This window comes from Rhinatrema bivittatum, chromosome 2 (genome assembly GCF_901001135.1).
Source record: "Rhinatrema bivittatum chromosome 2, aRhiBiv1.1, whole genome shotgun sequence".
Classification (NCBI taxonomy): Eukaryota; Metazoa; Chordata; class Amphibia; order Gymnophiona; family Rhinatrematidae; genus Rhinatrema; species Rhinatrema bivittatum.
Window position 1 is genome coordinate 10,487,275 of NC_042616.1, and position 14,111 is coordinate 10,501,385.

The 14,111-nt window shown below is 50.7% G+C and overlaps 1 protein-coding gene across 1 annotated transcript in view; it reads left to right on the forward strand.

The window, feature by feature from the left end:
• LOC115083528 (zinc finger protein 850-like) overlaps nucleotides 1–14,111 on the forward strand; it is a 111,372-nt gene that overhangs the window by 10,064 nt on the left and 87,197 nt on the right. The window contains 1 exon segment of the mRNA XM_029587407.1: nucleotides 11,961–13,277. Within this exon segment, the coding sequence (XP_029443267.1) occupies nucleotides 11,961–13,277 (1,317 nt within the window).

A 14,111-nucleotide genomic window follows, 5' to 3' on the forward strand; every position in this document is an offset into this window, starting at 1 on the left:
TCTCAAACGGGGCTCCCCAGGGACACAGCGTCTCTCAATTTAGACCCAGTATCTATCTCCTGGGTGGAATTCTTCAAAGGCCTGCATACATTTGTCCACATTCAGCTGGCGCCTCCGATAACATGGCCACAGCCTCTCCCAGAAGACCTCAACATCCCGGGACCCTCTAGGCCCAGAGAAGTGCCTCCCCTGCCCCGAAGCTCCACCTTCGGGGACAGGGACAACTCTGACGAGGATTCAGATCCTCTGGAGGAAGGGGAACTCCCCCCAGGGACCGAACCATGAGGCATTTCTTCACCAAGGACGAGCTTACAGACCTGGTCACAGCTTGAAAGAACTTGCTATCCCAGACACAAGTTCCTCGGGGGAACCTTAAGACGAACCCCCTCCTAGATGGACTCCTTCAGACCTACTGCCATTTTCCGCTGTTGCAAGTCGTCCAGCAGCTTATTGACCTGGAATGGGAAGCCCCGGAGACCACATTCAAAGGGGGGCGTGCCTTGGCAGCCATGTACCCCCTGGACCCTGCTGCCAAAGATCTCCTGGCAGGTCCGAGAGTGGATGCCATGGTCTGCACGGTCTCAAACTGCACTACCATCCCAGTCGAGGGAGGAGCAGCACTCAAGGATGCCCAAGACAGACGTCTGGAATCCATCCTCAAACAGTCCTTTGACGTTTCCGCTATGTCTCTACAGATCGTGGCCTACTGTGCCGTGGTGACACGTGCCTGCTTACCACAAACCAGGAGCAACACCCCCGGTGAAGCCCTGGAACCAGCACTATCATTTCTCACAGATGCCACCTCTGATCTGGTGCGCACTGCCGCTAGAGGCGTGTCATCTGCCGTGGCGGCCAGAAGACAGCTCTGGCTCCAAAGTTGGTCGGCCAACACGTCGTTCAAAATGAGACTCACCAGGATGCCCTTCAAGGGAACCCTTCTGTTCGGAAACGAACTGGAGAAGCTAGCCAATATATGGGGTGAATCCACATTGCCGCAGCTACCGGAGGACAGGAATAAGAGAAACCAGCGACCCTTCCCCCGAACTTCTAGGGGCAGAGGATCACAGCGCTTCAATCCATACAGAAGCACATATCAAGCGGCTCGCCTCGCAGGCAGGGGCCAGTCCTTTCAGAACAAGCAGAACAAAAAGGGAGCCGGCTCGGGTCCAGGCCCCAGCCGCACTCCACAATGAAAATCAGCCGACCCATCCAAGGGAAGAGGCCATAGGGGGCAGACTTGCCCTATTCTACCAAAGAGGGGTCGCGATAACTTCGGACAAGTGGGTCCTAGCCATCATTCGAGATGGATATTATCTGGATTTTCACCACATCCCTCCGGACAAGTTTGTGAAATCCCCCTGCCACGACCCCTCCAAGAGGACGGCAGTGGAAGCTACACTGACCAAATTACTTGCCTTGGAGGCTATAACACCGGTGCCCTCGCAACAAATAAATACTGGGCATTCTTCCATCTATTTTCCATACTGAAACTCAAGACCGTGAATCACTACCTGAAGGTACCCCGCTTCTGCATGGAAACCCTGCGTTCGATCATAAGGGCGGGACAACCGGTAGAATTCCTGACCTCCCTGGATCTGTCAGAAGCCTATCTCCACATACCGATCCATCGCATCCACCAGCGTTTCCTACGCTTCGCGATATTGGGCCATCACTACCAGTTCCAGGCCCTATTGTTCTGGCTAGCTACGGTTCCCTGAACATTCACCAAGATCATGGTGGTAGTAGCGGCAGCACTGAGGAAAGAAGGAATCCTCGTGCACCCATACCTGGAAGATTGGCTGATCAGAGCGAAATCGTCAGAGGAAAGCCAGCAAGCAACCACCAGAGTCAAGAAACTACTATAGAACCTCAGGTGGGTCATCAACACACCCAAGAGGCACCTGCAGCCCTGGGAGTCTGTTCGACACCGAATGGAACAAAGTCACCCTTCCCCCTACAAGGAGAAGGAGATTGATGGAAAAACTACGAGCATTGTTGAATTCCACTCTCTCCATGGCATGGGACTATCTTCAAGTCCTCTGACTCATGGCATCAACCATAGAAGTTGTCCTGTAGGCAAGGGCCTACATGTGGCCCCTACAACATTCCCTACTGTCACGGTGGAACCCGATGTCTCAAAACTACACCGCCCCCTCTTTAACTACTGGCGAAGATTCGGAATCAACTACAGTCGTGGCTACAAGAAGACCACCTGAGGGAACAAGCCTATCCCCACTGGAATGGACCTTGCTCACCATGGATGCAAGCCTGCGGGGATGGGGAGCCCACTGCCAGGAGCTAACGGCTCAAGGGCAATGGGATGAAGAAGAGTTGGCATGGAACATAAACCGACTGGAAGCCCGAGCAGTCAGACTAGCCTGCCTATGGTTCAGTCACAGACTCTGGGGTAAATCAGTCAGTCATGTCGGACAACGCCACAGCAGTGGCCTACATCAACTGCTAGGGGGGAACCAGGATCCAGCAGGTGTCCCTGGAAATAGAACCCCTAATGACGTGGGCAGAATCAAACCTACAAGAGATATAAGCCGCCCACCTCGCGGGAAAAGACAATGTCACTGCAGACTATCTCAGTAGAGAGAGTCTGGATCCAGGGGAATGGACACTGTAGATAGCAGCCTTCCAACGGATAGTGAACCCCAGCCATGGATCTCCTGGCAACCGGTTCCAACACCCGGGTTTCCATGTTCTTCAGCCGAAGACGGGAACCGCAGTCCCAGGGAATAGACGCCCTCATCCAGACCTGGCCTCAGAGGACCTTCTGTACGCCTTCCCTCCATGGCCACTACGGGGCGGAATCTTCCTCAAGATAGAACACCATAGAGGGCTGGTACTTCTAGTGACCCTGGACTGGCCAAGACCGTGGTACGCGGACATGTGAAGACTTCTGGCGGGAAACCCTCTATGCCTACCTCCACACAGGGATCTACTCCAGCAAGGACCGATCCGCCACTAAGACCCAATGAGATTCTCGCTTATGGTCTGGCCATTGAGAGGTCTCGCCTGAAAAAGAGTGGATACTCAGGACCAGTGATTGATACACTGCTCCGAGTGCGCAAGTTCTCCACCTCCTTAACATATATACGAGTATGGAGAATATTCGAAGCCTGGTGCGAGGACCGCAACATCCTTCCACGGACAGTCAAAATCACCATGATCTTGGAATTTCTGCAGGACAGCATGAGCAAAGGGTTGTCCCTCAACTCCATCAAAGTGCAACTGGCCGCCCTGGCCAACTTCAGATCTAGGGTGGACGGCAGCAGCCTAATAGCCCACCCAGACATCTCCCGCTTCTTAAAAGGGATCAAGTATATTCGACCACTTCTAAAGTGGCCGATACCACTATGGAATCTCAATCTAGATTTCCTAGCAGGAACCTCATTCAGACCAACTCGCGGTCTGTCCCTACGGCTCCTGACCTTGAAGATGGCGTTCCTCGTGGCAATCTGCTCATCCCGTCCAATCTCCGACTTCAAGCACTATCATGCTGGGAGCCGTTCCTCAGATTCACACCGGGATCCATACATCTGCGCACTGTACCCTCCTTCCTGCCAAAGGTGGTTTCTCACTTCCATCTAAACCAAACCATCTCGCTGCCATCTCCAGATGAACATAAGAACTTGAAGACTCACGCCTTCTTCGCCACCTGAACGTCAACAGACTCCTAGTCGGATACCTGGAAAGATCGGAACCTGTACGAAAGACGGACCATCTGTTCATTCTTCACAGTGGGAAGAAGCGAGGGGAAGCGGCCTCGCGGGCAACCATTGCCTGCTGGATCAAAGAAGTAATCAAGGCGGCCTACATAGAGGCAGGTAAGCCTCCACCTCTACAAGTCAAGGCCCATTCCACAAGGGATGGTCCAAGAAAACAGAGGTAGGCGATCTATGATAGCCGTCAGGAAAACACAAAAGAAATAGATGCCTTGATCTTTTCCAATGTTTATTAAACCAAGGACATGTTCGTAAAATTGCCCGACTCAGGCCGAGTTTCGCAGCTTAGTAGCCGCTGCCTCAGGGGCTACAATTAAACCAAATAAAAATCAATAATATAAAAATTGCATCAATGGGGGAACCGAGACAAGGCCCCCCTCAGCAAGTTGAGGAATCCGGCTCCAGCAATACTACCCCGGACCTCGCTATGCCCGACTCGGCCCCATCTCAATGGGGAGCGTCAGGGAGCACCATCAGACCCAATACAGTCCCAGGTAACTTCTCCTGAGCAGGATTCTTCGCAGATCTGCAATCCTTCATCCACGCACAGTCAGGACCACTGGTGATGCAGCCACAACCCTCACCAGTGGACCAGAACCTCCCTGGTCCCTCTCAGCCTCCTCTAGATGGGACCCACCTGGACAAATGCCTCCCCTTAGGGGACACAGAGCATTCGGAGGAAGATTCAGAACCCCTGGAAGATGGGGAAATCCCTCCTGGAATGGAACCCGATTCGAACCATCATGCATTTCTTCTCCAAAGACGAGCTACCAGACCTCGTGGCCACGAGCCTGAAGGCATTGGCCATACCGGATACAAACACAGCAGAGTCCAAGGCGAATCCCTATCTGGTCGGGCTTCATCAGGCCTCACGCCATTTCCCAATACTACAGGCCGTTCAACAACTGATTGGCCTCTGGAGCGTTCCATTCCAGGTAGGCTTCAAGGGAGGTCGGGCCCTAGAAGCCCTCTACCCCTCGGACCCCTCAACTAAGGAACTTCTGAGGTTTTCTAAGGTTGATGCCCTGGTCTGCGCCACCACAAAGCACACCACCATACCAGTCGAGGGAGGAGCGGCACTTAAAGATGCCCATGACAGACGACAGGAATCCTCAAACAGTCCTTTGATGTGGCATCTATGTCCTTACAGATCGCTGCCTGCTGTGCCCTGGTGACACGCGCCTGCCTGGCTATGTCCAGGAATGCAACAACGCCAATCGAAGCATTAGACCCGGCAATATCATTCCTCACGAATGCGACTTCAGATCTGATATACACCACAGCCAGGGGCATCTCGTCCGTATTGGCAGCCAGAAAACAACTCTGGCTTCGAAGTTGGTCAGCTGACGCGACCTCCAAGACAAGGCTCATGAGAATGCCCTTTAGAGGAACACTTCTGTTCAGAAGCAAACTGGACAAATTAGCCGACAAGTGGGGCAAGTCCCCAACACCCCGGCTACGCGGAGGACAGAAACAAGAAGAATCTACGCCCCTGTCCCCGGGCACCCAAGGGCAGAGGATCTCAGTGTGTTAGACCATACAAAACCACACATCACGCACCTCGCCCCGCCAGCAGGGGACAGTCCTTTCGGAACAGAAACAACAAAAGAGGAGCAGGCTCGGGCTCAGGCCCCAACCGCAGCACTCAATGAGAATCAGCAGACCCATCTATGGGAAAAGCCCATAGGGTGCAGGCTTGCCCTATTCTACATCGGACAACTAGGCCCTAACCATCATCTGAGAGGGATACTACCTGGACTTCCACAGCATCCTGCCGGACAAGTTTGCGAATTCTTTTTGCCACTCCCCCTCCAAAAGAACGGCAGTGGAAACTGTACTGACAAAGCTTCTCGCCCTAAAGGCAATAACACCGGTGCCCACACAACAACAAAATTCTGGGCACTATTCCATCTACTTCATCGTTCCCAAGAAAGAGGGAACATTTCGGCCCATCCTGGACCTCAAGACAGTCAATCGCTACAGGACGGTACCCTGTTTTCGCATGGAAGTCCTATTCAATATCTTTGTGAGCGACATTGCGGACGGGATAGAAGGTAAGGTTTGTCTTTTTGCGGATGACACTAAGATCTGCAACAGAGTGGACACGCCGGAAGGAGTGGAGAGAATGAGACGGGATCTAAGGAAACTGGAAGAGTGGTCGAAGATATGGCAGCTGAGATTCAATGCCAAGAAGTGTAAAGTCATGCATATGGGGAGTGGAAATCCGAATGAACTGTATTCGATGGGGGGGGAAAGGCTGATGTGCACGGAGCAGGAGAGGGACCTTGGGGTGATAGTGTCTAATGATATGAAGTCTGCAAAACAATGTGACAAGGCGATAGCAAAAGCCAGAAGAATGCTGGGCTGCATAGAGAGAGGAATATTGAGTAAGAAAAGGGAAGTGATTATTCCCTTGTACAGGTCCTTGGTGAGGCCTCACCTGGAGTACTGTGTTCAGTTCTGGAGACCGTATCTACAAAGAGACAAAGACAAGATGGAAGCGGTACAGAGAAGGGCGACCAGGAAGGTGGAGGACCTTCATCGGATGACGTATGAGGAGCAATTGAAGAATCTGAATATGTGTACACCCTGGAGGAAAGGAGGAGCAGGGGTGATATGATTCAGACTTTCAGATACTTAAAAAACTTTAATGATCCAAAGACAACGACAAACCTTTTCCGTAGGAAAAAAATCAGCAGAACCAGAGGTCACGAGCTGAGGCTCCGGGGAGGAAGACTAAGAACCAATGTCAGGAAGTATTTCTTCACGGAAAGGGTGGTGGATGCCTGGAATGCCCTTCCGGAGGAAGTGGTGAAGTCTAAAACTGTGAAGGACTTCAAAGGGGCGTGGGATAAACACTGTGGATCCATCAAGTCTAGTGGGCGTAAATAAAGAGGAGGCAGCAAAACACTGCACGGAGCGGCAGTAGCCACAGAGGCGTTCACGGAGCGGGATGCCAGTGGCCAGTAGGTGCTCCACCTTCAGGCAGCAAAACACTGCACGGAGCGGCAGTAGCCACAGAGGCATTCACAGAGCGGGATGCCAGTGGCCAGTAGTTGGTGTTCCACCTTCAGGCAGCAAAACACTGCACGGAGCGGCAGTAGCCACAGAGGCATTCACGGAGCGGGATGCCAGTGGCCAGTAGTTGGTGTTCCACCTTCAGGCAGCAAAACACTGCACGGAGCGGCAGTAGCCACAGAGGCATTCACGGAGCGGGTTGCCAGTGGCCAGTGGTTGGTGTTCCGCCTTCACAGAGGGCTGCCATCTCCAAATAAAACTAAAACAAGAAACAAACAAACAACGCAGGGGTGGGTAGGAGTATGGGGCAGGGGTGTGGCCTGCTTGTTGCGGCGGTTGCTACCCCTGGTTGAGCTGGATGTTCACTGGGATGCGGATACAGCGCTGCTCTCTGCATGGTGGAGGGGTGGAAGGGAGTTGGGGCCGGAGGGTGCTGGAAGCCAATAGTGATGGGTGGGAGGGAGAAAAAGGGTGGTGGGAGAAAAAGAGTGGGAAAAAAAAGGGTGGAAGGAGAAAAAGGGTGGGGGGGGGGAAAATAAATAAATAAATAAATGGATGAACTGCGTGGCTTGCTGGGCAGACTGGATGGGCCGTTTGGTCTTCTTCTGCCGTCATTTCTATGTTTCTATATTTCATTCGGTCATAAAGATGGTACAACCGGGAGAATTTCTAACCTCCCTCGATCTGTCGGTAGCCTATCTCCACATACCGATCCATCACAACCATCAGCATTTCCTTCGCTTCGCAGTATTGGGTCATCACTACCAGTTCCAGGCCCTACCGTTCGGGCTAGCTACGGCTCCCCGAACATTTACCAAGATCATGGTGGTAGTAGCAGCCACACTGAGGAAAGAAGGAATCCTCGTGCACCCATACCTGGACGATTGGCTGATCAGAGCGAAATCACCAGAGGAAAGCTATCAAGCAACCACAGAGTCATGAACCTACTGCAGAGCCTCAGGTGGATAATCAACACATCCAAGAGTTTGCTGCAGTCCTCCCAATCTCTAGAATACCTGCGAGTCCGATTCGACACCAGACAGAACAAGGTTACCCTTCCCCTTACAAGGAGAAGAAAATTGATGGAACAAGTACGAGTATTGCTGAACTCCGCTCTCCCCACGGCGGGGGACTACCTCCATGTCCTCGGGCTCATGGCTTCGACCATAGAAGTCATCCCGTGGGCAAGGGCTCACATGCGACCCCCCCCCCCCCCCCCCCCCACAGCATTCCCTGCTCTCACGGTGGAACCCGATGACTCAGAACTACTCCGCCCCCTCCGACTACCGGCGGAGGTACGGAACCAGCTACAATGGTGGCTGCATTAAGACCACTTGAGCGAGGGAAGAAGCCTATCCCCACTGGACTGGACCTTGCTCACCACGGATGCGAGCCTGCGAGGGTGGGGAGCCCCTCTGCCAGGAACTAATGGCCCAAGGGCAATGGGACAAAGAAGAGTCGGCCAACTGGAAGCACGAACAATCAGACTAGCCTGCCTGCAATTCAGTCACAGACTCTGGCGCAAATCAGTCAGTCATGTCAGACAACGCACCCACAGTGGCCTACATCAACCGCCAAGGGGGAACCAGAAGCCAGCAGGTGGCTCTGGAAATAGAACCCCTAATGAGGTGGGCGGAAACAAACCTTCAAGAGATAGCAGCTGCCCACATAGCGGGAAAAGACAACGTCACTGTGGACTACCTCAGCAGAGAGAGTCTGGATCCAAGGAAATAGACACAGTCCAGTGCAGCCTTCCAGCTGATAGTAAACCGCTGGGGAACCCCGCCATGGGTCTCTTGGCCACTGGGTGCAAAACCAGAGTTCCCAAGTTCTTCAGCCGCAAACGGGAACCACTGTCCCAGGGAATCGACGCCCTCGTCCAGGCCTGGCCACAGGAGGTCCTACTGTACGCCTGCTCTCCATGGCCACTACTGGGCGGAATCATCCACAAGATAGAACACCACAGAGGGATAGTACTTCTAGTGGCCCCGGACTGGTCAAGAAGACCATGGTATACGGACATGCAAAGACTCCAGGTGGGGAACCCTCCATGTCTCCCCCCACACATGGATCTACTCCAGCAAGAACAGATCCTCCATGAAGACCCAACGAGATTCTCGCTTACGGTCTAGACATTGAGAGGTCTTGCCTGAAGAAGAGCAGATACTCAGGGCCGGTGATTGACACCCTGCTCCGGGCGTGCAAGTTTTCCCTTTATACGAATATGGGAGAATATTTGAAGCCTGGTGTGAAGACCGCGACGTCTGACCGCAGTCAGTCAAGGTTCCCATGATCCTGGCGTTCCTGCAGCATGGCGTGAAGAAAGGGTTGTCCCTCAACTCTATCAAAGTTCAACTGGCCGCGCTGGCCTGCTTCAGAACCAAAGTGGACGGCATCAGTCTAGCCACCTACCTGCACATCTCACGCTTCCTGAGAGGGGTCAAACAGATCCGACTACCCTTAAAGTAGCCAATACCCCTATGTAACCTCAATCTAGTACTAGACTTCCTAGTAGGAGCCTCCTTCAGACCCACGCACGGTCTGCCCCTACGGCTCCTGACCTTGATGACTGCATTCCTAGTGGATATCTGCTCAGGCCGTTGAGTCTCCGAACTTCAAGCACTATCATGCCGGGAACCGTTCCTCAGGTTCACACCGGGATCCGTACAGCTACGCACTCTACCCTCCTTCTTCCTTCCAAAGGTGGTTTCTCCCTTCTATCTAAACTATCTCGCTACCATCCCCAGACGAGAATAAGGACTCGGACGACTCACGACGGCTTCACAATTGTTATGATTGGGCACTGGTCAGGGGTAGTGAACACCACCTGCAGGAGTGACTCAGGGTGGAGAGAAATAGGAGTTGCAGTAGAGCCTCTGATACTGGCTAGAGAAGAATCTGGTGCAGGCACGAATTTGTAGAGGTGGGTACTGGCTGGAGCTTGTGGAACTGAGTGCTAACTGGAGAATGCCTGTGGTGGTGGGAGTTGGCTGGAGGGAGTCTGATACTAGGTGCGTGGAGGTAAGGGTGAGCTTTATACATGGAAGCAGCATGGAGGTATGTGTGAAAATGAGTGCAGGTAAAGGTGATCAGAATACTGGAGCCGGGTGCTGATATGGATGGACTCAGGATAGCGTACAGGTAAGGGTGATACTGACTGTAGGTATGAGTGACTGGACTAAGGGAACCTGGGGAAGCAAGACTGACAATAACCAGACAGTACTAACACTGAACATAAAACACAAAAGCCCGAAGGCAGCAAGCAAGGACGCGAGACAATGTCCGAAGACAGCAAGGAAGGGAAGGCAGGCCACAGACCGATGGCAGGAAAGTAGGACACAGAGCCTGAGGGCAGCAGGGAGAGATAGAAGGCCACAGGGCAGGCCAATAGGCCCAAGGCCACAGAGCAAGACAGAATGCCCGAAGGCAACGCAGCAAGACAGAATACACACAAGAGGCTAGAGCAGGAAGCCCAAATGAGCTCGATGCCGAAGCACTGAAGGATTGGGTAGGCAGAGTTATAAAGGAAGTCCAGGACATAGAGCAGAAGACTAGGATGGATTGGGCCAGCCAGGAGAGCATGCTCTTGAGGGACCTCTGGTGGTGAGGCAGCTGCACAGCAGCCATAGTTGTAACAACCATCTCAACGGTGGTAGACTCCTAGTCCAATACCTGGAAAGATCGAAATCCGTGTCAAAGACGGACCATTTATTCGTCCTTCACAGCGGGAAGAAACAAGGGAAAGCAGCCTGGCGGGCAACCATATCCCGCTGGATCAAAGAAGTAATCAAGGCAGCCTACGTAGAGGCAGGCAAGCCTCCACCGCTGCAAGTCAAGGTCCACTCCACAAGGGCCCAGGCAGTGTCCTGGGCAGAAACCAAGAGGCCGTCTCCTGTTGAGATCTGTCGGGCGGCAATATGGTCCTCAATCCATCCTTCTCGAGGTTCTACGGCCTGGTTGTCCAGGCTAGAGAGGACACAGCATTCACAAGGGCAGTCCCAAATGGACCACGGGCAGCCTTCCACCCATCTCGGGAGTAGCTTTTGTACATCCCATTGGTCCTGAGTCCATCTGCTGCACGCTAGGAAATGGAGAAATTACTTACCTGATAATTTCGTTTTCCTTAGTGTAGACAGATGGACTCAGCCCCGCCCATGGCTGCCCGGAAAATATGGAAATCTCTGAGGACAATCCCTGAGCGTAGGATAAGCAAGGGTAAGTCAGCCCTTACCCCTAGTAAGACACCCACACCGACCAGGTGTCGGCGCTCCTCGGTTGAATGCTTTGGCGGTCTCCAGTTAGAAATCATATCAACCAACCCAAGTTAATCAAGTTAACAAAGTTATCGAATCACACATATATCCTCCATTGCTTTTCAAAGAGAAAACTGAGAAGCAGAGCCTTGTGCATGGGTTGATGTAGTGCTGATGTCAGATTGAAATCTGTCTCCGTCTCCAGCTGCTAGCAGGAGTACACTATACCCATTGGTCCTGAGTCCATCTGTCTACACTAAGGAAAACGAAATTATCAGGTAAGCAATTTCTCCATTAAGCTCCCACAAGTACTAACTACTTACCTTTTACTGCCTCGGTCTATACATGGGAGCCTCCCATTTTAAGTGATTCTGGGGATGAATTAGAGGATTGATTTTTACCATCAAGTTGCTGTTGGTCTCCTCTTTTAAGACTTTACTCAGATGGGCCTGGGTTAGTGGCAAGTTCTGCAGCGCTGCTGGACCTGGGTTTGATTCTCATCTCAGGACCGCTGCTCCCCAGCTTCACTGCAGAGGTAGCATTCAGAGATACTGGGAAAAGGAGCCCCAGTCATCCTGAAATGGTGACCTGTAGTGCTTAGAGAAAGGGTCCTCATCAGCTGGAGGTGGCCATGGGGTGTAGTCCGTAGCCAAGGACGATCAATGCACTGCCTGGACTGAGTTGGGAACCAGCAGAGCCGGCAATGAAGGCTCGTGGGAACTTTTATCCCAATGGTGGCCGGTTCTGATTAAGCAGAAAGTCTAAATGAGGAGAGGGAAACTGCCGAGCCACAATATAACACTTCACACATAACTTGACAGAATCTTTTCATCAATCCACCTGCAATTCTCTAAACATCAGAGATCCCCATGTGCTTAATGTGTGACTCCTGATCCCTGCTTACTGGGCACTTTCCTTACTCGTTAATACACAATTAATGCTTTCTCTTTATATCCAGCAGCTGGAGAAGTCAAACAGGAAGGAGAGAGGAAGGAGAATCGAGAAGAACGTCCTAAAAAACTGGAACAGATCCCAAAAGAATCAGGAAATGGCTGTGAGACTGTTTCCCAGGGGACTAAGAAGAGAAAAATTAGGAAACAAAATCAGGAATCAGAGGAGAGGCCAAGCGACGCTGCAGGAGCCTCGCCGAATGCAAGCACCGAGTGTGAGGGAAGGGACAGGGAGCTCACAGATATCCCTGAGCACCAGAGCCACCTGAGAGCAGAGAGACCCTTCCAAAGTACTAGTGATTACATCGCTTCTGACCCCTACCAGAGAAAAGTGAAAAAGAATAAACCCTTAGTGTTTGTAACCTGTGGGAAAAAGTCAGGAACAAAATCACTTTTTACTAGAGAGAGACCATTTAAATGTACTGAGTGTAGTAAAGCCTTCATGGGGAAGACATGCCTCATAAACCACCAGAAAATCCACACAGGGGAGAGAGTATTTAAATGTACTGAGTGTACTAAAAGTTTCACTGAGAAGACAAACCTCATAAAACACCAGAAAATCCACACAGGAGAAAGACCATTTATATGCACTGAGTGTAGTAAAACATTCAAATGGAAGAGAGATCTCATAAACCACCAGAAAATCCACACAGGAGAGAGACCATTTATATGCACTGAGTGTAGTAAAACTTTTAATCGGAAGACAAGCCTCATACACCACCAGACAATCCACACTGGGCAGAGACCATTTAAATGTACTGAGTGTAGTAAAACCTTCACATGGAAGACAAGCCTCATAAAACACCAGACAATCCACACAGGAGAGAGACCTTTTCAATGCACTAAATGCAGTAAAACCTTCAAATGGAAGACAAACCTCATAAAACACCAGAAAATCCACACAGGAGAGAGACCTTTTCAATGCACTGAATGCAGTAAAATCTTTAAATGGAAGACAAACCTCATAATACACCAGAAAATCCACACAGGAGAGAGACCTTTTCAATGCACTGAATGCAGTAAAACCTTCAATTGTAAGACAAACCTCATAAAACACCAGAAAATCCACACAGGAGAGAGACCTTTTCAATGCACTGAATGCGGTAAAACCTTCAAGTGTAAGACAAACCTCATAAAACATCAGAAAATCCACACAGGAGAGAGACCTTTTCAATGCATTGAATGCAGTAAAACCTTCAAATGGAAGACAAACCTCATAAAACACCAGAAAATCCACACAGGAGAGAGACCTTTTCAATGCACTGAATGCGGTAAAACCTTCAAATGGAAGAAAAACCTCTCAGCCCATCAGAAAATCCACACTGAAGAGAGATCTTTTTCATGTACTCAATGTAGTAAAAGTTTCAAACAGAAGGCTAGCCTTACAAATCACCAGAAATTCCACACTAGGGAAAGACCAGTTTAATATTTTCGCACTGTGTGCACATAGCTTCCAAGACATCATAGTGGATAACACATTGAAATCGTCGGCTCAGTGGTGCTGCGGCAGTCAAAAAAGCAAACAATGTTAGGAATTATTAGGAAGGGAATGGTGAATAAAATGGAAAATGTCATAATACCTCTGTATCGCTACATGGCGAGACCGCACCTTGAATACTGTGTACAATTCTGGTCGCCGCATCTCAAAAAAAAGATATAATTGCCATGGAGAAGATACAGAGAAGGGCAACCAAAATGATAAAGGGGATGGAACAGCTCCCCTAAGAGGAAAAGCTAAAAATGTTAGGGCTGTTCAGCTTGGAGAAGAGACGGCTGAGGTGGGATATGATAGCGGTCTTTAAAATCATAAGAGGTCTAGAACGGGTAAATGTGAATCAATTATTTACTCTTTTGGATAATAGGACTAGGGGGACACTCCATGAAGTTAGCTGAATCTTGTTTCAGTTAACCTGTCTTAGCTGCCTGTCGTTACCCTCCCTCCCAGTTGAATTTCCTGTTAAAATGTAATTTTTCAAACCTAATTTGTTTACTGTAAACCGACATGATGTCCACAACGAATGCTGGTATATAAAAATGTTTAAATAAATAAAATAAATAAATAGCACATTGTGATAGCGTACATGACAGCCTTAGACTGCCTTAAGGGACCAGCTCCAGCTATCTGGCCTGGTCCACCTTAAGACAGACAGGATGGGGAT